Source organism: Apodemus sylvaticus, chromosome 16 (assembly GCF_947179515.1).
Source record: "Apodemus sylvaticus chromosome 16, mApoSyl1.1, whole genome shotgun sequence".
Taxonomy (NCBI): domain Eukaryota; kingdom Metazoa; phylum Chordata; class Mammalia; order Rodentia; family Muridae; genus Apodemus; species Apodemus sylvaticus.
In genome coordinates this window covers 84,753,013-84,778,412 of record NC_067487.1, presented here as the reverse complement: position 1 = coordinate 84,778,412, position 25,400 = coordinate 84,753,013, and the positions used below count along the sequence as shown (strand labels likewise).

At 37.2% G+C, this 25,400-nt stretch overlaps 1 protein-coding gene and 1 pseudogene across 2 annotated transcripts in view; both read right to left on the bottom strand.

Moving 5' to 3' along the window:
• The window catches only part of Slf1 (SMC5-SMC6 complex localization factor 1), a 97,694-nt gene that overhangs the window by 36,113 nt on the left and 36,181 nt on the right, over nucleotides 1-25,400 (bottom strand). For both annotated transcript variants that reach the window (XM_052159486.1, XM_052159487.1), the window contains 5 exons: nucleotides 21,428-21,481; nucleotides 15,805-15,963; nucleotides 14,964-15,127; nucleotides 7,059-7,187; nucleotides 6,132-6,297 (listed from right to left, as the gene is read on the bottom strand). In XM_052159486.1, coding sequence (XP_052015446.1) covers nucleotides 6,132-6,297; nucleotides 7,059-7,187; nucleotides 14,964-15,127; nucleotides 15,805-15,963; nucleotides 21,428-21,481 — 672 coding nt within the window. The remainder of the gene's footprint in view (nucleotides 1-6,131; nucleotides 6,298-7,058; nucleotides 7,188-14,963; nucleotides 15,128-15,804; nucleotides 15,964-21,427; nucleotides 21,482-25,400) is intronic.
• Nucleotides 9,737-11,238, bottom strand: LOC127666586 (39S ribosomal protein L30, mitochondrial-like; annotated as a pseudogene).

The following is a 25,400-nucleotide window of genomic DNA, read 5'->3' as shown; positions in this document are numbered from 1 at the left end:
ACTAGAACAGCTGAGACAGGGACCACCTGGGCTCCACCTGCACCCAGGAGCTGGGCAGTGCCACTCTGTGCCAGGGGAGAGCCGGTCACTCAGGGGTGCTGAGACAGGCTTGCAGGCCAACAGAAGGGACAAGTACCAGCCAGAAACAGCAGGACCAACCAACACCAGAGATAACCAGATGGCAAAAGGCAAATGTATGAACGTTACCAACAGAAATCAAGGCAACACGGCACTATCTGAACCCAGTTTTCCTACAACAGCAAGTCCTGGATACCCCTACACAGAGGAAAAGCAAGATTTGGATTTAAAATCACAGATCATGATGCTGATGGAGGGCATCCAGAAGGACATAAATAATTCCCTTAAAGAAATACAGGAGAACACAAGTAAATAGGGAAAAGCCCTTAAAGAATTACAGGAAAGCACAACAGAACAGGGGAAGGAATTGAACAAAACCATCTAGGATCTAAAAATGGAAGTAAAAACAATGAAGAAATCACAAAGGGAAACAACTCTAGACATTGAAAACTTAGGAGTCTTGGAGGCAAGCATCAACAACAGAGTACAAGAGATAGAAGAGAGATGCAGAAGATACCATAGAAAGCATTGACACAACAGTCAGAAAACAAAAGGAGATCAATGGGATACAAATTGAAAAGAAAGACATCAAAGTATTACTATTTGCAGATGATATGACAGTATACTTAAGTGGCCCCAAAAATTCCAACAGAGAACTACTAAACCTGATAAACAACTTCAGCAAAGTGGCTGGATATGAAATTACCTCAAACAAATCAGTAGCCTTCCTATATTCAAAGGATAAAGAGGCTGAGAAAGAAATTAGGGAAATGACACCCTTCACAATAGTCACAAATAATATAAAATACCTTGGTTTGACTCTAACCAAGCAAGTCTAAGATCTGTATGATAAGAACTTCAAGTCTCTGAAGAAAAATTGAAGAAGATCTCTGAAGATGGAAAGATCTCCAATGCTCATGGACTGGCAAGGTTAATATAGTAAAAATGGCCATCTTGCCTAAAGCAATCTACAGACTGAATGCAATTCCCATCAAAATTCCAACTCAATTCTTCATAGAGTTAGAAAGAGCAATTTCCAAATTTATCTGGAATAACAAAAAAACCAGCATAGTGAATTATTCTCACCAATAAAAGAACTTCTGGCACAGTCACCATTCCTAACCTCAAGTTACATTATAGAGCAATAGTGATAAAACCATTCAGTGGAAAAAAGACAGCATTTTCAACAAATGGTGCTGGGTCATCTGGAAGTCAACATGTAGAAGGATGCAATTGATCCATTCTTATCTCCCTGTACAAAGCTCAAGTCCAAGGGCATCAAGGACCTCCCCATAAAACCAGATACATTGAATCTAACAGAAGAGAAAGAGTGGAAGAACCTGGAGCACATGGGCACAGGGGAAATTTTCCTGAATAAAACACCAATAGCTTATGCTCTAAGATCAAGAATTGACAAATGAGACAACATAAAATTGCAAAGCTTCTGTAAGGTAACAGACACTCTCAATAGGACAAAATGGCAGCCAACAGATTTGGAAAAGATCTTTACCAATACTACATCTGATAGACGGCTAATATCCAATATATACAAAGAACTCAAGTAGTTAAGTCTCCAGAGAACCAAAAACCCCTATTAAAAATGGGCTACAGAGCTAAAGAAAGAATTCTCAACTGAAGAATACCAGATGTCTGAGAAACACCAACAGAAATGCACAACCGCTTTAATAATCAGCGAAATGCAAATTAAAACAACCCTGAAATTCTACTTTACACCAGTCAGAATGGCTAAGATTAAATACTCAGGGGAAAGCAGATGCTGGCGAGGATGTGGAGAAAGAGGAACATTCCTCCATTGTTGGTGGGATTGCAAGCTGGTACTACGACTCTGGAAGTCAGTTTGGCGGTTCCTTATAAAATTGGACTTTGTAGTACCTGAGAACCCAGCTATACCACTCCAACACATAACAAGGACACATTCACCACTATGTTCATAGTACCCTCATAGTAGCCTTATTTATTAGTCAGAAGCTCAAAGAACTCAGATGTCCTTCAACAGAGGAATGGATAAAAAAAAATGTGGTACATTTACTCAATGAGTATTACTCACCTATTAAAAACAATGAAGTCATGTAATTCTTAGACAAATGGATGGAACTAGAAAATAGCCTAAGTGAGGTAACCTAATCACAAAAGAATACATAGTATGCACTCACTGATAAGTGGATATTAGTCCAAAAGCTCGGAATACCCAAGATGTAATTCACAGACCACATGAAGCTCATAAGGAAGGAAAACCAAAGTGTGTATGCTTCAGTTCTCCTTAGAAGGGGGTTAGAAAATACTCAAGGGAAGAAATATGGAGGAAGTGTATAGCAGAAACTGAAGGAAAGAACATCTAGAGACTGCCCCACCTGGGGATCTATTCCCATATAGTCATCAATCCCAGACACTATTGTGGATGCCAAGAAGTGCTTACTGGCAGGACCCTGATAGAGCTGTCTTATGAGAGGCTCTGCCAGAGCCTGACAAATACAGTGGTGGATGCTTGCAGACAACCATTGTACTGAGTATGGTATCCCCAGTGGAGGAGTTAGAGGAAGGACTGAGGGACCTGAAGGGGTTTACAACCCCATAGGAAGAACAACAATATCAACCAACCAGATCCTCCAGAGCGCCCAGTGATTAAACCACCAACCAGAGAATACACATGGAGGGATCCATGGCTCCAGTCACATATGTAGCAGAGGATAGCCTTGTCAGGTATCAATGTAGGAGAGGCCCTTGATCCTGTGAAGGCTTGATGCCCAAGTGTAGGAGAATGTGAAGGTGGGGTGGCAGGAGTGGGTGGGAGGGGGAAAACTACCATAGAAGCGTGGTGGGGCGATGGGATAGGTTTCTGGGGGAGAAATTGGTAAAGGGGATAACATTTCAAATGAAAAGAAAGAAAATATTCAATAAAAAAAAAGGAAAACAATATAGGGGAAAGAGGATAAGTAGTTTATAAATGAACAATTTCTATTTATAAACAATGACATTTTGAAGAAAAAAAAAAGTACCAGTTAGCTACCAGAGCTCTTTACACTCACAAACTACTGTGTTTACTGCTCTGAAAGAATATTACCTAACTGCTAGCTTTGGCATCTTAATGACCTGTAGCATAGCATTTCCACATAGAATTCAAAGCTGTTTAATAAAAATAAAGAAAATCTACAAAGTATAGAAAAGCACCCCTAATGCCCTGTAAAAATGTAGGCTAGTAATGTAAGTTTAATTAATGCAAGTTTAACAAACTTAAATAATAATTAACATACAGATCTAGTTGATGACAAACAGAACTAGGTGGTGTCAGTCCAAGTATAGTGAAAACATATCCTTCCAACCTGATATCCTTTAGGGCCAAAAAGAAACGGTTAATAAATTCTGGAAAAACAGAAAAGCCTCAATATTTCACTATAACTTACTATTAGAAATTATCAGACAAGCATATCCAAAGTAAGAAAACCCACTCATAGTAACACATTACCATCCACTTGCAAATCTTACAATAGTGGTGAGACTATTTGGTGTAAGACTGTTTGACTTGCATAAAAAGAAGCTCCTGGGTTCAATCCTTAATACTATAACGACAGGAGATATCAAACTTAACAAAAGAAAACACTGTCTAAAAAACAATCATATCCTAAATTAAAGTATTAAATATATGAAATGAAGGTCAATTGTATTCTAAATGTAATTTCTACTAAATATAAGTATTAGAAACAGAGATTAAAAAGAAAATGATCCAAGAATTAGAGAAAAAAGAAAAGGAATGATTAAAAAGTATGAAGTTATTGACATATTAAAAAAACAGGCAATAAGGCACCAAAGGCAGATTATTCTGAAAGGTAACTAATGTTTTCTATGATTCACTCAAAATCTAATCTTTTTTTTTTCCCTTTATATCCTCATACAGTTGTTCTACACCAAATATTCAGCAATTTTCTTCCTGTATTGACCCCAGATAACCATTTATTATGGGTATCATTCCATGACAAGCTATCTAAATCCATCTTGTACAATTACACAGGAGAATATCATTTGATTGTTGACTAAGACCTAGGAAAGCATGCTGCTCCTGTCCTCACATAACTAGTTACGCTTCTACAACACAGCACGAGGCATTCACATGTACAAGTACTGATCTAATTACTGCACTTTATATGTAATTATGGTACTTTAAACATATTTCCAAACTTCTTTCTTAGGGAGTAGACTGACTGCTTTCCTTCCCTAACAGACATGACACAAGAAATTATTTGTAAGTTTTAGAAGTAGATAGAGGGGGATAACAGTCCAATTCAGTTAAGTAAAACAGATAGTAAAGACTAGATCAGTGCTTACGTTTTGAAGATAAATGTATTTTTTTTTAAACTGAAACTTTTATTTGGCTCTTGTGACTCATATTTGGTTTTTGTGACATAAGAACAATAGTCCTACTTCTAGGATATTGTAACAAATATGAGAAAATTTATAAAAGTGTTTACAAGAGCAGCTAGGATAGTATAATTGATAAGTATAAAAATGTCATTATTTTAAATATTTTATGTTTAATGAATAGATCCAACATTTTAAAGAATTTATCTGTTTTGCTTACAGGTTGTCACTTTATAATATTTTTAATTCCCACTGAGTTTATAGTTTTACACATATTTATATTTGTTGTATATATTTTATTGCCATGCATTTTCATGTATATGCCCACCTTTAAATGATACAGTTCAACTAAAAGCAGCTGGGCCACTGAGTTTTGGTGATGTATTTTTCCTTAATATCCTTTACTACATCTTTCAAACTTAAGTTGATTTATACTTGTTTTGAGGCACAGTTTAATGTTTTCTTACATTTAATGTTGTAGGACATTCTAAAAATAGATAATGCACTCTATAATCAATGTATTATAAATTTCAATGCCAGTTAAAAATTACTTCCGAAGAAATGTTTAAGCAAGTATCAATATCTAGTTACTTTTACACACAACTTAAATTTTTTTATTGTGGTATGCTTAAAAACAGCATGGACTACTTTTTCAATTCACCACTTTCATTCCAAAAACTAAAAATAACAAAATAAAAAAGGGAATATATGAAAATAAAACATTTGGAAAAACTACAGACTTTAAAATATTGGTCAAATTATGAAGAATCTGCCCCTAAGGAAGGATTGTTACAAGTACATAAACTATGTGGCAAAAAGTAATATATTTGGGCTCAAATTTTTTGAAGAAATTCAAACTATAAAAGGAACAGGAAAAACATACACTACTTCAAAGGAAAAATAATTACCAGTATTTGCTCCTTGGATTGCTTTAGTACACATACCACAGATTTCCCAAACTCATGGAGGCTCAAGACCCTTCTGTTCTATATTGTTGTTGGGGTATATCGCATGAAGGCAAGTCTCGGTATATTCACTGTTAGCTCTTCACCATCTGAGAGCTAAATGATGGCAGGATCCTGGTAGTGTCCCTTCCTCTCTTGCCTAAACCAATGTAGATTTGTATCTGACTGGCTGTAATAAAAGGGCTGACAGCCTACAGCTGGGCAGGAAGTGGTGGGTGGAACTTCTGAGAGAGAGAGGGGGAGGCTGAGAGAATATGTTTGACAGAGGAAATGGAGGTGAACAGACAGACTAGAGCAGAACAGCGAGGTAGAACTAGACTCGTGGTAGAATGTGAGCTAGTGAGACCAGTCAAAGCAGGTGGGAGACATCCCTAGAGCCTCTGTGTCATTATTTATGTAACTGGCAGGTATGTAGAAAGTCCTGCTATATACTGTGATGCCTACATATACTTTCCATCCTCTCAAATGCTTCAAATCCTCTATAGATCACTTGTAGTAACTAATATAAGCTAAAGGTTATGTATGTGCATGATTACTATAGCATACTGTAGAGTTAAAAATGAAAAGAGATCTGTGTACATTCAGTAGAGATGAACCATTTTCTGAATATTTCAATATGTACTGGGAAATACATGTTTGTGAAATCTACAGAAAAAGAGAGCTAACTGTGCTTTTTCCATAGAATGTATTCTTTTGTATATGAATACTACTTACATCATTAGACTTGCATTTTTCCTTGTGAGAATATATAGTCCATTCCAAAAGCATATTTACTGGTTTTGTCAAAAGTCCTGAAGATTCACTTCCTGACCAAAAAATTTCATGAAGAATTGCCTTTTCTGTTACTTTTAGACTCTGAGAATCTGACCAGTCACATAACCTAATGAAAATATAAACAAATATTAAATTATTAGGTCAATTTAATCATGGCAGTTCTTGGACTTATTTTGATAGGACAAGAATTTTATGTTTTTTGAGAAAGGTGATATATAATGATCATGATATAACCCATGCCTATAATAAAGGACAAAGTATTAAAAGTGGCCTCATGGGCTGAGTATATCAATCCAAGCAGGCGCTGTGAAGCCCACTTAGTCTCAGTGCTGGAAAGGGTCACAGGCAGGTCCTTAGGGCTTCTAAGTCACTACCTAGTGAGCTCCAGGACAACAACAGACCTGTGTCTCAATAAACAACAAAGACACTACTGAGGAATGACTCTTGAGACTGAGCCTTTGGTCTCCACATATATGCACAAACAAGTACACTGATACATACATGTTAATGTACATATACCAATAGAAAAAATGGTCTAACTTAAATAATTCAGTAATATATACTCAAATGCAATACTTCAGTGTCAAGTAAATTAATGTAAAACTTCACCAATATAAGATGGGCCACCTGAGAATCATATTTTCTGATATTTGATGGCTTTATATTTATTTAGAAATAAATATAAATTCCCCAAATACACAGTTTACCAAAGGAAGAATAAGAAAAATATAAATTGACAAGAAAGGAAAAAAAAAGACATGACCAAAACTTCACTGCCACTGGGTTATGCATGGAAATGGGAACAAAACCTCTAAATTAAATATAAAATAGCAGAACTACAGAAAGACCTTTGTGATTAACACTTACTTTTGACTTAAATGCCGTACTTCACCTTCAAGTAAGTTAAAGAAAAACTTGAGCAATGTGAGATGGACTACCTTAGAACCAATATTTTCTGATATTTGATGGCAGAAACCTTCATTGAAAAGACACGACCTGAAAAATATGAACCCAATAATGTGTTTCACAAAAATAAAGTTACTGAATTTGTGGACAAGATTTTTCCTTTTTCAGACGTTGAAAATTTAAAAAAAATCATCAAAAAATTTAAAGCTAAGTTAAAAGAATTTTTATTAATATTTTCTTTAAATTTAAACCATGGCAAATTTAAAAGATTTCGTTTTTAACATAACAATGGTTTTTCTGGTCTCAAGGTAAATTTTAACTACCAGTATTCTGTCTTTGTCCATTTCACAAATAAGAAAAAAGACTAAGGAATTTCATCAAGTCCTTTTGATGAAAATTATGCACTATAATTTCAGTTTATATTACTAATTATAGTATCCTTCCTTACCCATGATTATTTTCATTTCTATTATTTAATAAAGAGGGTAAATAGCTTTAGTTAAGAGTTTTTAAAATTCAGTTTTATTTGCATCATCTGTCATAATCATGTACAACAAAACTTTAAATGATAATTGCTATATTTGACTATATACCTGAATTTGGCTTGTGCACTTGAAGAACGAATTGGTTAGCACAGTTCTATGGTAAATAAACTGTAAATTATGATAAAATTTATGTGTGTATGCCTGGGCAACCATCTGTGTATTGGTGGCCATGGAGGTCAGAAGAAGGCACGGGCACTGGATGCCCTGGGACTGAAGTCACAGAAGATTGTGAGTCAAGCATCTAAACTTCTAAGCCACCATCTCTAAGGTCCCTGCAGTATATACATAATTTTTTATTACTATCATTTTTTATAGTCCAGTTGTTACCCTCTTCCCAGTCCTTCTCCCACAATTCCTCTTCCCATTCCCCCCCCCCCCCACACACACACACTCCTTGCCACCATCTCCAAGAGGATGTCCCACTCCCAACCCCTTCCTCACTCCCTGGGTCCTCAAACCGCTCAAGTGTTAGGCACATCTTCTCCTACTGAGGCCAGACTAGACAGTCCTCTGCTGTGTATGTGTCTATGGCCTCATACTAGCTGCCTGGTTGGTAGCTCAGTGTTTGAGCAATCTTGGGGGTCCAGGTTTGTTGAGACCGCTGACCTTCCTATGGGGTTGCCTTCCTCCTCAGCTTCTTTTAGCTTTTATCTAATTCAACCACAGGGGTCCTCAACTTCAGTTCAATGTTTGGGTATAAGTATCTGCATCTGTCTCACTCAGCTACTTGTTGGGCCTCTAAGAGGACAGACAGCCTGACTGTAAGCATACCATGGCATTAGTAATAGTTTCAGGCCTTGGAGCCTCCCCTTGAGATGGATCCTAAGTTAGTCCTGTTAGTGCAGTACATTTAAATAGGAACAATTCCTGGGTCAGAAATTTTGACTGTGGGATGGCAACTTTAGCCCTCCATGTGATGCTGCCTTTCTGCTGGAGGTGGACTCTTGAGTTCCCACTCCCCAGTGATGGGAATTTCATCTAAGGTCCCTCCACTTGAGTCCTGATAGTCACTTCCCAGGTCTCTAGTACATTCTAGAGCTTCACCCACCCCACCTCCTACCTCCCTAGGTTGCTTGTATCCTCTCTTTCTGCTGATCCTCGGGGCTTTTTTTCTGTTCACTCTGCCCAATACCTGATCGTGTTCCCCTTTTCCCCTCCCTTTCTCCGTCCCTTCTCCCACTCCCGCCCCACCCTCCCTCTGTTCCCTGCTTTCTTCTCCCTCCCAAGTGGATTGAGTCATGCTCACTTGGGCCCTTCGGCTTCTGAACCTTCTTGAGTTCTGTGGATGGTATCCTAGGTATTCTGTACTTTTTTGTGGCTAATATCCACTTATTAGTGAGTACATACCATGCATGTCCTTTTGCGTATGACATACCGCTCTCAGGATGTTATTTTCTAGTTTGATCTATTTTTATGCAAAACTCAAGATATCCTTCTTCTTAATAGCTGATTAAAAACCACATATTTTGTATCCATTCTTCTGTTGTGGGACATCTGGGCTGTTTTCAGCTTCACATAAGGCTGCTATGAACATAGTGGAATATGTGCCCCTGTGGTATGTTGGGACATCTTTTGGGTATATGCCCAAGAGTGCTAGAGCTGGCTCTTCAGATAAATCTGTTTCCAATTTTCAGCGGAAACTCCAGATTGATTTCCAGAGTGGTTGTAACTGTTTGTAAAACTTTGAGCAATGGAAGAATATTCCTATTTCGACACATTCTTGGCAACATGTGCTGCCACTTGAGATTCTGATTTTAGCCATTCTGACTGGTGTAAGGTGGAATATCAGGGTCATTCTGATTCACATTTCCCTGATGAATAAGGATTTTAAACATTTCTTTAAGTGCTTCTCAACATTTCAAGCTTCCTCTGCTGTGAATTCTCTGCTTAGTTATATACCTCAATTTTTTGATTTGGTTGTTAGGTTTTTTTTTTTGTTTTTTGTTTTTTTTTTTTTTTGAGGTTAGCTTCTTGAGTTCTTTATATACATTGGATATCAGCCTTCTATTGGATGTGGGGTTAGTGAAGAATTTTTTCCCCAATCGATAGCTTGCTGATACGAACTACTGACCAAGTCCTTTGTCTTACAGAAGCCTTTAAGCTTAGACTCTGAGCCATTGGAGTTGTTTAAGTACCCCACTTTGAGACTCCCCTCCCCCGGGCCAATGCCTGAAGGCTCCTTCCCACTTTCTTTTCTATTAGATTCAGTGTACCTAATTTTATATTGAGCTCCTTGATCTGCTTGGATTTGAGTTTTGTGCAAGGTGACAAAAGGGATCTATTTTCATTTTTGTACATGAGGACTGCCAGTTAAACCAACATCAGTTATTGAAAATGTTTTCTTTTTTCCATTGTATATTTTTTGGCTTCTTTGTCAAAGATCAAGTGTCATAAGTGGATGGTTTTATTTCCAGGTCTTCAATTCTATTCCATTGATCAACCTGCCTGTCACTGTACCAATACCACATAGTTTTTATCACTATTGCTCTGTACTACAGTTTGAGGTCAGGGGCAGTGATTCCCCCAGAAGTGCTTTTACTGTGGAGGACTGTTTTCTCTATCCTGTTTTGGTTTTGTTTTTTTCCATATGCAATTGAGAACTGCTCTTTCCATGTCTGTTAAAAATTGTGTTGTAATTTTGATGGGTATTGCAGTGAATCTACAGATTGTTTTTGGTAAGATGACCATTTTCTTATGGTAATCCTATCAATCCATGAGCATGGAAAATCTCTTCATTTTCTGAGGACTTCTTATTTCTTTCTTGAGAGACTTGAAGTTCTTGTCATACAGATCTTTGACTTGTTTGTAGAGACGCCCCAAGATATTTTACATCATTCATAACTATTGTGAAGGATGTTGTTTCCCTATTTCCGTTCTTAGCCCATTTATCATTTATATAAAGGAAGGGTCCTGATTTGAGGTTTTTTGTTTGTTTGTTTGTTTTTGTGGATTAACACACAGTTTAATGAGAACAGTTTCCTTAGAAAGTTCATCTGTGCGCTGAAGCCGTGGGGTGCCAGAACTTCGCTTCCTGCTCCCCAGACTTCACATGCCACTGTATAACCAACTCCCCAGTGCTCATGAGGCACATGGTCCCTTCTGTGGGAGCTCCCTGTGGCAGCTTCAGGCGCTGGATATGTTTGTATGAAGTGTTTAACCACTTTCAGCTTTGCATTCACTGATGGGAAGTTCTCGTGAATACGAGGGCTGTGTGCCTTCTGTAGTCCTAGCATCTTGATCTTATCTTTTTCCCATGATGGACACCTCTTTGTACTTCTTATTCTTTTAACAATGTGCAGTTTACGAGGGTTCTCGGGGTCCCCACCATACTTTTTATGATCTCCAGGTCTAGGCTGAAACACTTTATCTGGAATTTTTGATTTGGTAAATTTGTGACGAATTCATACTGTACCAATGAGAGATTTTGCACCTTTCTTCACAGTCTATAGTCTGCCCGGAGGCCTCTGAAATATTGAGCACAGAACCCCAGCCATAAGAGTGGTAATTTTTCTCTTCAGAGGCGGCGAACACTGTGTCCACTCCCAATGTCCCTGCAGCTGGAATGTGTTTGATTTTTTTGTTTGTTTGTTTGTTTGTTTGAGACCAGGTTTCTCTGTATAGCCCTGGCTATCCTGAAACTCACTCTGTAGACCAGGCTGGCCTCAAACTCAGAAATCCGCCTACATTGCCTCCCAAGTGCTGGGATTAAAGGCATGCGCCACCACCGCCCAGCTCTTGTGTGAGGTTTTATATTCAGCCACTTTGCTAGAGTTGTTAATCAGCAGCTGTAGTCCTTTGGTAGAATTTTTGGTTCATTTATGTATACTATCATATTATCTGCATATAGTGATATCTTGACATTTTGACATTTTCTGTGCCAATTTGATCTTCTTTTGTTGTCTTAATGCTCTAGCTAGAACTTAGAATATTATATTGAATAGACATGGGGAGAGTGGAAAGCATTTTCTTGTCCCAGTTTTTGGTGGGATTGCTTCAAGTATCTCTCCATTTGAAACTGGCTGTTGGTCTGCTGTATATTGCTTTTATTATGTTTAGGTATGGACCTTGAATTTCTGATCTCTTTAATACTTTTAACATGAAGTGGTGTTATATTTTGTCAAATGTTTTTTTCAGCATTTAATGAGATAATGTAAATTTTTTCTTTGAATTTGTTTAAATAATGGATTACATTAATGAATTTTCTTATATTGAACCAACCTTTCAACCCTGGGATGAAGCCTACTTGATTATGGTGAATGCAGTTTTGATGTGTTCTTGGATTCGGTTTGCTAGAATTTTATTGAATATTTTTGTATCGATATTCTTTTTGTTTCATTAAATAGCTGTATTGCTGTCAGACCCAGCCTATGGCTTTTACAGTTTTTTTAAAATTAGATATTTTCTTTATTTACATTTCAAATGCCATCCCCTTTCCTTGTTTCCCCTCCGAAACCCCCCTATCCCATCCCCCCTTCCTCTGCTTATTAACCCAGCCACTTCCACTTCCCCGACCTGGCATTCTCCTACTCTGTGGCAATGAGCCTTCACAGGTCGACGGGCCTCTCCTCTCACTGTTGTCCAACAGGCCGTCCTCTGCTACCCAAAGAGCCATGGTTCTTTCCATGCGTACTCCCTGGTTGGTAGTTAAGTTCCTGGGAGCTCTGGGGGTTACTGTTTGGTTCATACAACCGTATGAACCTCTTATGGGGCTGTAAACCCCGTCAAGCTCCTCTGTTGGGGGACCTTGTGCTCAGTTCAATGGTTGGTTGAGAGCATCTGCCCCTGTATTTGTCAGGCCTCCTGTCAGCTATATCAGGCTCCTGTCAGTAAGCACTTGTTGGCATACATAATAGTGTCTGGATTTGGTAAGTGTATATGGCATGGATCCCTAGGTGGGGTAGTTTCAATATTCTTAAGCGAAATTGGTCTTAAGTTCTCTTTCTTTGTTGGGTCTTTATTTGCTTTAGGTATCAAAGTAATTGTGGCTTTGCAAATGAGTTAGGTAGTCTTCCTTCTGTTTTTATTTTATGGAATAGTTTAAGGACTGTTGGTATTAGCCATTCTTTGATGAATTGGATAGAACTTTGCGCCTCTGGATTTTTTTTTTTTTTTGGTTGGGAGGTTTTAAATAACTTACCTCTTCTCGTTCCTTAGGGGATATGGGCCTGCTTAGATAATTTACCTGCTCTAAATTCTAAAAAGTCTTTAATTTCTTTCTTTATTGCTTCCTTGACCAAGTTATCATTGAGTAGAGAGTTGTTCAGTTTCCATGGGTATGTGCGTTTTCTGTTTTTTTTGTTGTTATCGAAGTCTAGCCTTAGTCAGTGGTGATCTGAGAGAATGTGTGGGATTATTTCCATCTTCTTCTATCTGTTGAGAATTGTTTTATGACTGATTATATGATTAATTTTGGAGAATGTACTATGAATTGCTGAGAAAAAAGGTATATTCTTCTGTTTTAGGGTGAAATGTTCTGTATATATCTGTTAAATCCAGTTGGTTCATAACTTCTAATAGCTCCACTGTGTCTCTTTTTAGTTTCTGTTTCAATGACACATCGATTGGCGAGAGTGGAGTGTTGAGCCTCCCACTATTATTGTATGGGGTTCAATGTGTGTTTTGAGCTTTACTAAAGTTTCTTTTATGAATGTGTGTGCCCTTGCATTTGGGGCATAGATGTTCAGAATTGAGACTTTCTCTTGGTGGATTTTTCTTTTAATGAATATGAAGTTTCTTTCTCCACCTCACTTAATTATTTTTGGTTGAAAGTCTATCTTATAGGAAATTAGAATGAGTTAGGGTTACAACTCCTGCTTGTTTCTTGGGACCATTTGCTTAGAACACTTTTTTTAGTGTTCTAAGCAAAACTAAAAAAATTGGAACAGTTTTTTACTCTGAGGTTGTATCTATCTTCATCATTGAGTTATGTTTCTTGTATGAAGTACATTTTTAAAGAGAACGTAAGACCACTAATAAATTCTAAGACTTATGAAGACAACTTTATGCATTGAAATTCATCATTAACTTCATATTTCCTATCAATCAAATACAAAATATCTGTTGCTTTCTATCTCGTTACCTTGTCTTTGTGTGTTTATTTATATATACAGGTGTTTGTGTGCATATAGAGATCAGAGGTTGATGTCAGTTATATTAGTCAATCATTTGCCATCGTAGTTTTGAATTTTTGAAATGGAGACCATTAATGAATTTAGAACTCACTGATGCAGTAAGACTAGCTGGTCAGCAAGTCTCAGTGATTCTCCAGTCTCTGCCTCTGCAGTGGGTAGGAGTGCAGCAGCATTATCAGGACACCAGCTTCCTTTTTGTTCTTTTCTATACAAGGATTCTCTGTTTAGGTCTGGCCATACTAAAACTCATTGTGCAGAATAGGCTGGACTCAACCTTAAGGATCTGCCTGCATCTGCCTCAACCTCAAGGACTCAACCTCAAGGATCTGCCTGCATCTGCCTCTAGAATGCTAGGATTAAAAAGGCACATACCTCCATTTCCTGGCCATATTAGCTTTTTAAAACTTAAGTACATTGGACTGAACACAGGTCCTCCTAATTCTATGGGAAGCACTTTGCTGACTCAGGCTCAAGTGGTATAGCAAAATGACTAATACTTAGCTCATCCATACTCAGTAGTCTTCGAAACATACTTTTTCCCAATTAATTTGCAACAAAACCTGGTATGTTCTCAAGAAATTTACAAAGACCAGATCTTAGCCTAGCTTTTCTTTTCTCCCTTATATGAAGGAAATTTGTGGATACATAAAAGAAAGTCTTCCAAATAAAAGAAGACTACCAAAGTTATAATAGAAATCATAAAATAATGAGTTTAGCTTGAGAAAAGAAAATAGGAAAGAGTCCTGGAAACATTCAGAACAAAGGAAGGCCTAGAGAGATGACATGTATAGAATAATGACATATCTGGAAAACAAAATGTCCTGGTTAAAAAATCAAATTTCTATTTATAATAACATAAACCCCTAAAATAGATATTGTTTATGCTGATAAATATTTATGCTTCATATGGCTAAACTTTGATACTTACACTCAATAACTTTTCTTTGAAAAAAAAATACAAATTCATGATTTTGGAAAAAAATTATTATTATTTGGAGTCTATTTTATATACTTAGTATATTTACAAAATATTGACAAACATGAGCAACATAATTTGTCCATTTTATAAATTATATAGTATAAAACACAAGCTTTCATATTTTTCTAAAATTATGAGGCCTTTTAAAATTACTATGTAAAACACAGTAAAACGCCTACTAGAAACAAAGCCTCCGTATAAAATGACATACCTGATGAGCACCTCCACCAGAGCCCAGGCTCCTTTCATACACGTTGGACACTGAAATAACTCTAAGTAGTATCTTAACATGGCTGGTGACTTCCAAGGAGGATGCAGATGAAGAAGAGCTGATAATATATGAAAGTATCGGCCAGAAAATGTGTCTATTTTATCCTAATATTTAAAATAAATAAATAAAAATAAAATAATGTAGTTAACACAGTTTTATCAGTTAATTTAGTTTAAAACTAGAATAATAATTCTGGCCCACTATTGTGATAAAAAAATCTTAACTGTTTGGGTAGCACATATAAAATTTTCATATTATGATGACAGTGACAATAGAGTTCCCAAAGATCCTTTTAAAGAAAGTCAAATTGGAAACTCTATATACGAGCGTTGCTCATCTTCAAAATTCGTGCGGCATCATCATGGCTGCTGTGATATAAAGCAGCACTGCTGAGCATGATAGGTACCACTAACTACTTCTATGATCTTCAGTCATTTAGCCTGTATACTCAAACAAAATGACTCTTACTAATAGCATTTTAGATTACCACAATCCAGCATTTATGTTACTTTACAGTCATAGAAAATAAAATCAGGTAACATTTGTTTTTCCTTGTTTTATTAAACAATATTTTTTCATACAATAAATTGTAATCATCTTTTTTTTTCAAGACAAAGTGACCTTGGGCATTTTGAGATGGTGATAATAAGCTAAGTCACACAGAGTAGTAACCGAATATAGTTAAAATACAAAAAGTGGAAAATGTGTTAAATCATAAAATATTTACAGTTTAACATTCTTTGAAAAACTAAAGAGATTCTAAGTATACAAGAATCCTTACCTGTAGAACATTCTCCAGAAGGGCATGGAGAAGGAACACAGGAGGGATATAATGGGCTTGCAAGGAGGAAAGCTCTTCAATGGCTTCTTTAAAGAACTGTCCCTCTATGAGGCTTTCAATTAAGTTTAATATTCCTCTGGGGAACTCTGAATTTTTAACCTAAGGAAAAATAATTTTATGTCTGAAAGAAGAAAAGTTGAACTCTGAGATCAGATCTTGATCAAATAAAAGACTCATTCCCTCATCTGTAATATGAATGAATCCTATCCTTACTACATGACAGGTTGCATGGCTTTTAAAACTTTCTGGCCCAAAACAAATAATACGCATTACTGTATTTTATAACTAGAAAACATGCAAAAATGTTATTAGCTATCATATTATTTTTCAATAAGATAAAATATTCCTCTAAATAAAATGTTATAGATCCTGTGCTTGCCTTCTAAACTTGAATATGTGAGTTTGAAAACTAGAGCCCATATTAAGAAAACAGAACAAACCACAAAGTGTTTCATGTTTTTAGTCCTAGTGCTAGGGAGGTAATGGCATGTAGATTTTTGGAGTTCATTTAGCAAGAACATACTTAAAAGCAAAAGCCATTAAGAGACCTGGCAAATATACAATACAGATCAGAATATAGTAACAATTATGAAAGAATCATAAAATAATTCTATGAATTTATATAAATGTAACTGAAGTGTTTCAGAACACATTCCTTCTTGGTCAAAATATTTCTGACAATGAAAATAATTAACTTTAGAGGCTTATATATGTGATTGTGGAGGTTTGAAAAAGATACAATGTTTAACTGTCATAATATGACACTTGGGTTTCAAAATTAAATGTTAAAAATTTCTAAAGACTGGCCCCTTCCAGTTGATCCTTTCCACTGTGGCAGACTCTTGGCTGGTCTGCTCCAGTGTAGACACCATAGCCTGATCCTAGAGAACCCACTGCACTCAGAGCAGTTGATGATCAGCTGCACTCAAGAGCAGCAGGACAACATCCTGACTGTTCCGCTGAAGACCCAACAGTCTGAAGACCTCCCAGGAAATCCACTGCAGCCAGAGCAGCAGCTTTTTGTACCCTGTGAAGAGTCCCCAGTTGGAAGGGCCCACAGGTGGTCTGCTACAGCCAGGGCTGCAGGTCTGCCAGGACACCTGAAGCAACCCAAGGACAAAAGAAAAAAAGTCAGACTCCAGACAGTCACCCAGACCAACAGACACCAGGGATATCCAGATGGCGAAAGGCAAGCACAAGACCATAAGCAACAGAAGCCAATACACATGAGCACCATCAGAACCTAGTTCTCCCACAATAGCCAGCCCTGAAAATCACCTGAAAATCCACCTGAAAATCAGGAAGCTGACCTAAAATCCTATCTCATGAAGATAATAGAGTACTTTAAGGAGGATATCAATAACTCACTGAAAGAAATACAAGAAAACACAGGTAAACAGGTGAAGGAATTGAATAACGTGTCCAAGACCTAAAAGTGGAAGTAGAAATAATAAAGAAAATACAAATGGAAGCAAACCTGAAAATGGAAAACCTAGGAAAAAGGTCAGGAATTACAGATGTAAGTATCACCAACAAAATACAAGAGATAGAAGAGAGAATCTCAGGTGTGGAAGATACCATAGAAGAGATGGACATAATAGTCAAAGAAAATGCAAACATAAAAAACTCCTAACCCAAAGCATTCAAGAAATTCAGACACAATGAAAAGACTAAATCTAAGAATAATCGGAATAGAGAAGAATGAAGATTCCCAGCTCAAAGGACTTGATTATGTCAACAAAATCATAGAAGAAAACTTCCCCAACCTAAAGAAAGAGATGGCCATAAAGGAACAAGAAGCCCATAAAATAGCAAATAAATGGGACCAGAAAAGAAAATCCTCTCCTCACATAATAATCAAAACACGAAACATACAGAACAAAGAAAGAATATTAAAAGCTGTAAGGGAAAAAGGCCAAATAACATACAAAGGTAGACTGACCAGAATATCAGACTTCTCAATGGAGATTGTGAAAGCTAGAAGAGACTGGTCAGAGGTCATGAGATGGAGAATAGAAATGCCAGACTAGGATACTATACCCAGCAAAACTCTGTATCAAGATAGATGGAGAAACCAAAACATTCCAGGCTGAAACCAAATTCAAACAGTATCTATATACCAAACCAGCCTTACAGAGGATCCTAAAAGGAAAACTCCAACAAAAGAAGGGTACCTGCATCAAATAAAAGACAAAATATTAGTCATCTGACAACAAAGCAAAAGGAAGAGTACCACAGGCACATAAAGCCACCTACAAAAACAAACATATCAGGAACCAACAGTCATCTCTCTTTTAATATCTCTCAATATTAATGCACTCAATTATGCCAGGAAACAAGCAAGAGTTGCCAGCCTAATATCTGATAAAGTAGACTTTCAACCAAAAGTTATCCAGCATGATAAAGAAGGACACTTCATATTCATCAAGGGGAAAATCCACCAGGAGAAATTCTCAATTCTGAACATCTATGCCCAAAATGTAAGAGTACCCACATTCACAAAAGAAACTTTACTAAGCTCAAAACATACACTGAACTCCACACAATAATACTGCGAGACTTCAACACCACACTGTTATCAATACACAGGTCATTGTAACAGAAACTGCACAAAGCCACACTGAAACTAAGAGAGGTTATGAAACAAATAGATTTGACAGATATCTACAGAGTATTTCACCCTAAAACAAAAGAATACACCTTCTTCTCAGCATCTCATGGCACATTCTACAAAATCGAACATATAATTTGTCACAAAACAACACTCAACCCATACAAGAAGATTGAAATAATCCCATGCATCCGATCAGATCATCATGGTCTAAGGCCGGTTTTCAAGAACAGCAAAAACGACAAAAATCGCACATACACATGGAATCATGGAAACTCTTTACTCAATAATAACTTGGTTAGGGAATACATAAAGAAATAAAAGACTTCTTGGAATTCAATGAAAATGTTGACACATCATACCCAAGCTTATGGGACACAATGAAAGCAGTGCTAAGAGGAAAGTTCAAAGCACTTAGTGCCCAGGTAAAGAAAGTAGAGAGATCTTACACTAACAATTAACACTATACCTGAGAGCTCTAGAACAAAATGAAGAAAACTCACACAAGAGGAGTAGAAGGCAGGAAATAGTCAAACTCAGGGTGGAAATCAACCAAGTAGAAACAAAGAAAATACTATAAAGAATCAACAAAAGCAGAAGCTGGTTCTTTGAGAGAATCAATAAGATAGATAAACCCCTAACTAAAGGGCTGAGAAGCAGTATTCAACATAACAAAATTAGAAATGAAAAGGGAGACATAACAAGAGAAATGGAGGAAATTAAAAAAAAAAAATCATCAGATCATACTATAAAAGCCAAACTGGAAAATCTAGATGAAATGGATGGTTTTCTAGACAGACACCACATTCCGAAGTTCAATCAAGATCAGGTAAATTAAATAGGCCCATATTGCACAAGGAAATTGAAGCCATTAAAAACCCCCAACCAAAAAAGCCCATGACCAGATGGATTTAGTACAGAATTCTCCCAGACTTTCAAAGAAGACCTGATACCAATTTTTCTCAAACAATTCCATACAATAGAAAGAAAAGAAACAGTACCTAACTCGTTTTATGAAGTCACAATTACTCTGATACCTAAACCACACAAGGACCCAACCAAAAATGAGAACTTCAGATCATTCTCGCTTATGAATAATGATGCAAAAATGCTCAATAAAATTCTTGCAAACCGAATCCAAGAATACATCAAAGCTCTAACTCACCATGCTCGATAAGCTTCATCCCAGGGATGGAAGGTTGGTTTAATATACAGAAATACACTAATGTAATCTACTATATAAACAAACTCAAAGAAAAAAATCACAGGGTCATCTCCTTAGATGCTGGAAAAGCATTTGACAAAATACAACAGCCCTTCATGTTAAAAGTATCACAGAGATCAGGAATTCAAGGCCCATACCTAAATATAATAAGAGCAATTTACTGCAAACCAACAGCCAATATCAAATTAAATGGAGACACACTTGAAGTAAGTCTCTGAAGAAAGAAATAGAGGAAGACTTAGAAAATGTTGAGATGTCCCAAGATCATGAATTGGCAGAATTAACATATTAAAAATGGCCATCCTACCAAAGGTAATCTATAGATTCAATGCAATCCCCATCAAAATCCCAACACAATTCTTCAAAGACATGGAAAGAGCAATTCTTAAATTCACCTGGAAAGGCAAAAAACTCAGAATACTGAAAACAATTCTTAACAATAAAAGGACAGCTAGGGGAATTACTAGCCCTGACCTCAAGCTTTACTACAGAGAAATAGTGATAAAAACTGCATGGTATTGGTACAGAGACAGACATGTTGATCACTGGAATAGAATAGAAGACCCAGAAATAAACCCAAAACCTTATGGATACTTGACAAAGAAGCCAAAAATATACAATGGAAAAAGGAAAGCATCTTCAATAAATGGTGATGGTTTATCTGGCTGTCTGCATGTAGAAAAATGAAAATAGACCCATATTTGTCATCTTGCACAAAATTCAAGTCTAAGGGAATCAAGAACCTCTACATAAAGCCAGATATACTGAATCTAATAGAAGAGAGTGTGGGAAAGAGCTTTGAACTCGTTTGTACAGGGGGAAATTTCCTAAACAGAACTCCAATGGCTCATGCTCTAAGATCAAGAATTGATAAATGGGACCTCATGAAACTGGAAAGCTACTATAAGGCAAAGGACATAGTTAATAAGAAAAATTGAAAATCTACAATTTGCGAAAAAAATCACCACTAACCTCACATCTGAAAGAGGGCTAAATATATAAAGAACTCACCAAGAAAACCAAACAACCCAATCAAAAAATGGGTTATAGAACTAAACTAAAATTTCACAACTGAGGAATCTCGAATGTATGAGAAGCACCTAAAGAAATGTTCAAAATCCTTAGTGATCAACAAAATGTAAATCATAATGACCCTGAGATTGTACCTTATATCAATCAGAATAACACATGTTGGAGAGGATGTGGAGAAAGAGGAACACTCCTCCATTGTTGGTGGAATTGCAAACTGGCACAACCACTCTGGAAATCAATCTGGAGGTTCCTCAGAAAATTGGAAATAGATGTACCTGAAGACCCAGCTATACCACTCTTGGGAATATACCCAAAAGATGCCCCGCCATGCCACTGGGGCACGTGTTCCACTATGTTCATAGTAGCCTTGTTTGTGATAACCAGAAGCTGGAAAATTTCTAAAGACCACATAGAATAACACAATCCACTTAAAAGAATTAATAGTGCTAAAGAATATAAAACAGTTGGAAGTTAGAACAAGAATTCATCAATATAGCATTTATAAAAGTTATAAAATATGAAAAACAATATATATTTCACCTATAATAAACACCATGTACATTTTCATTACTTAACACTATTAACAGCTGTGTTGAAAATATTTTCATAAAGAATAATACTTCTCAACCCTATTTGTGTTACAAGCAACAAATTACCATATTTTCCCAATCACTATTCAACTCCAAGCACCTTACCTCTACATTGTATACAGGCTGTTTATCTATTCTAATGCAGTTGTATCGGACAGCCTAAAAAATAACCACATAATTAAATTTTAACAGTTTAAGTTGAAAATATATTTCAGCTTACAAAGCACAAAATCTTAGACATTCAAAACAGATTCAAGAACAGTTTAATAGCTAAAATTAATCTGATACTCATTTTGGCTCAAATTAGTAATGTTCAACATTTCAGGAAAATAGCATTCTGAAGAGTAGAACAGTTCTATTGTCTCCTCACTTAATAACTTACTATCGTCTTTTTCTTAGCATGCTATTTTTTTGATATTTTCTTCATTTACATTTCAAGTATTATCCCCTTTCCAGGTCTACCCTCCAGAACCCCCTATCACACCCAGCCACATTGCTGAAGTTGTTTACCAGGTTGAGTACTCTGGTGGTAATTTTGGGGTTAAGCATACTATCATATCATCTGCAAATAGTGATATTTTGATTTCTTCCTTTCCACTTGTATCGCTTTGACCTCCTGTTTTGTTGTTTAATTGCTCTGGCTAGGACTTTTAGAACTATATTGAATAGGTACGTAGGTAGAGAGTGGGCAGCCTTGTTTAGTCCCTGATTTTAGTGGGATTGCTTCAAGTTTCTCTCCATTTAGTTTGTTGTTGGCCACTGGTTTGCTGTATATTGCTTTTACTGTATTGAGGTATGGGTCTTGAACTCCTCATCTAAGACCTTTAATATGAAGGGGTGTCGGATTTTGTCAAATAACTTTTCAGCATATGATGAGATGATCATGTGTTTTTTTTTTCTTTTGAGTTTGTTTATGTAGTGGATTACATTGATGCAATTCCGCATTTTGAGCCATCCCTGTATCCCTGGGATGAAGCCTATTTGTGGTGAATGATGTGTTTTTGTTTTTTTTTTTTGGTTTTTCGAGACAGGGTCTCTCTGTGTAGCCCTGGCTGACCTGGAACTTGCTCTGTAGACTAGGCTGGCCTCAAACTCAGAAATTCGCCTGCCTCTTGCCTCCCAAGTGCTGGGATTAAAGGTGTGCACTGCCCAGCTGTGAATGATCTTTTTAATGTGTTCTTGGATTCAGTTTGCAAGAATTTTATTGAGTATTTTTGCATTGATATTCATAAGGAAAATTGGTCTTAAGTCCTCATTCTTTGTTGGGTATTTGTATGGTTTTGGTATCAGCATAACTGTGCCTTCACAGAATGAACTGGGTAGTATTCCTTCTGTTTCTATTTTATGTAATATTTTGAAGAGTATTGGTATTAGGTCTTCTTTGAAGATCTGATAGAATTATGCACTAAACCCATCTGGTCCTGGGCTTTTTTGGGATGGGAGACTTTTAATTACTGCTTCTATTTCTTTAGGGCTTATGGGAATGTTTTGACGGTTTATCTGATCCTGATTTAACTTTGGTACCTGGTATCTGTCTAGAAAATTGTCCATTTTATTCTGATTTTCTAGTTTTGTTGACTATAGGCTTTTGTAATAGGATCTGATGAAGTTTTAAATTTTCTCGGTTTTCGATGCAGTATCTCCCTTTTATTTTATTAGATATTTATTTACATTTCAAATGTAACCTTTCCTGGTTTACCAACACAGAAAATCCTCTAAACAATTCCCCATCCCCTTGTTTACCAATCAACCCATTCCCTGTCCTTGTATTCCCCTATACTGCTTCATTGAGCCTTCTCAGGATCAAGGGCCTCTCTTCCCTTTGATGTTCAAAAAGGTTATCCTCTGCTGCCTATGCATCTGGTGCCATGGATCCTTCTATGTGTACTCTATGGTTGATAGTTTAGGCCCCAGGACCTCTGGCGGTACTGGGTGGCTCATACTGTTCCTCCTATGGCACTGCAAACTCCTTCAGCTCCTTGGGTCCTTTCTCATCTCCTCCACTGGGGAGCCTGTGCTCAGTTCAATGGCTGGCTAAGAGTGTCCCCTCTCTATTTGTCAAGCACTGGAGAGTCTCCCAGGTGACAGCCAGGCTCAGGTCAGCAAGCACTTGTGGGCATCCATAGTTGTATCTGAGTTTTAAAACTGTATATGGGAAGGATCCTTAGGTGCGGCAGTGTCTGCATGGTCTTTCCCTCAAACTCTGCTCCATATTTTGCCTCTGTATGTCTGCTTGTGGATATTTTGTTCCCCTTTCTAAGAAGGACCAGAGTATCCATACTTTATTCTTTCTTCGTCTTGAGCTTCATTTTATCTGTGAATTGTGTCATAGGTATTCCAAGCTTCTGGGCTAATATCCAAGTATCAGTGAGTGCATACCATAGGTGTTCTTTTGTGATTGGGTTACCTCACTCAGGATGATATTTTCCAGTTCCACCCATTTGTCTAAGATTTTCATGAATTCATTGTTCTTAATAGCTGAGTAGTATTCCACTGTGTAAATATACCACATTTTCTGTATCCATTCCTCCATTGAGGGACATCTGGGTTCTTTCCAGCTTCTGGCTATTATAGATAAGGCTGCTATGAACATAGTAGAGCATGTGTCCTTATTACATGCTGGAGAATCCTCTGGGTATATGCCCAGGAATGGTATAGTGGGGTCCTCTGGTAGTATTATGACCAATTTTCTGAGGAACTGCCAAACTAATTTTCAGAGTGGTTGTACCATCTTACAATCCCATCAGCAGTGGAGTCTTCATCTTTCTCCACATCTTCGCCAGTACCTGCTGTCTCCTGAGTTTTTGATCTTAGCCATTTTGACTGGTGTGAGGTAAAATCTCAGTTGTTTTGATTGGCATTTCCCCAATGACTAGTCCCTGATTTTAGTGGGATTGCTTCAAGTTTCTCTCCATTTAGTTTGATGCTGCCTACTGGTTTGCTATATATTCCTTTCGCAGTTATGGAACTGTTTAGATGGCCTATCTGATCCTGATTTATCTTTGGTATTTGGTATCTGTCTAGGAAATTGTCCATTTCATTTGGATTTTTCAGTTGAGTATGGGCTTTTGTAGTAGGATTTGATGATTTTTTGAATTTCCTCAGTCACCGTTGTTAATATTTCCCTTTTCATTTCTCATTTTGTTAATGTGGATATTGTATTTGTGCCCTCTTATTAGTCTGGCTAAGGGTTTATCTATCTTGTTGATTTTCTCAAACAACCAGCTACTGGCTTTGTTGATTCTTTGTATGGTTCTTTTTGTTTCTACTTGGTTGATTTCAGCTCTGAGTCTGATTATTTCCTGCTGTCTACTCCTCTTGGGTATATTTGCTTCTTTTTGTTCTAGAGCTTTCAGATGTGCTGTTAAGCTGCTAGTGTATGTTCTCTCCAGTTTCTTTTTGGAGGCATTCAGAGCTATGAATTTTCCTTAGTACTGCTTTCATTATGTCCCATAAATTTGGGTATGTTGTACCTTCATTTTCATTAAATTCTTAAAAGCTTTGGATTTCTTTCGTTATTTTTTCCTTGACCAAGGTATCATTAAGTAGTGCATTGTTTAGCTTCCATGTGTATGTGGGTTTTCTGTTGTTTTTTGTTGTTATTGAAAACCAGCCTTAGGCCATGGTTGTGGGACCATGAAAGGCAGCCTGTGGCCTGGTTGAGTGAGGCTTACTCTGGAGACCCAGTAGAATATTCTACAAGGGAGGGAACCAGTGAGCCATGCTCCCAGATACTCAGGCTCCTGATAGCAACTTCATACTCCTGACTCAACTCCGTAATCCTGTGGTCATCTGTCACATGTAGGGCCAGGCCCCTAGTGTTCTGGCTGGATTCCACCCCCATAGTCACCTGGCTATAGCCAGGTTTTCCCAGCTCCAAAGTTACCTGGCAACAGTCAGGTAACCCAGCCCATTATAAAAGGGTCTGCCAGGCCCCTCCTAGTTCTCTTGCTTTTTCTCTCTTGCCTTTATGCTCTCTTTTTGTTTGCCCCCGTTCCCTCTCTCTCCCCATATTTTTCCCCTCTTTCCATGTGGTCATGGCCAGTCCTTCCCCTCTCTATTTTTTCTTTCTCTTTTT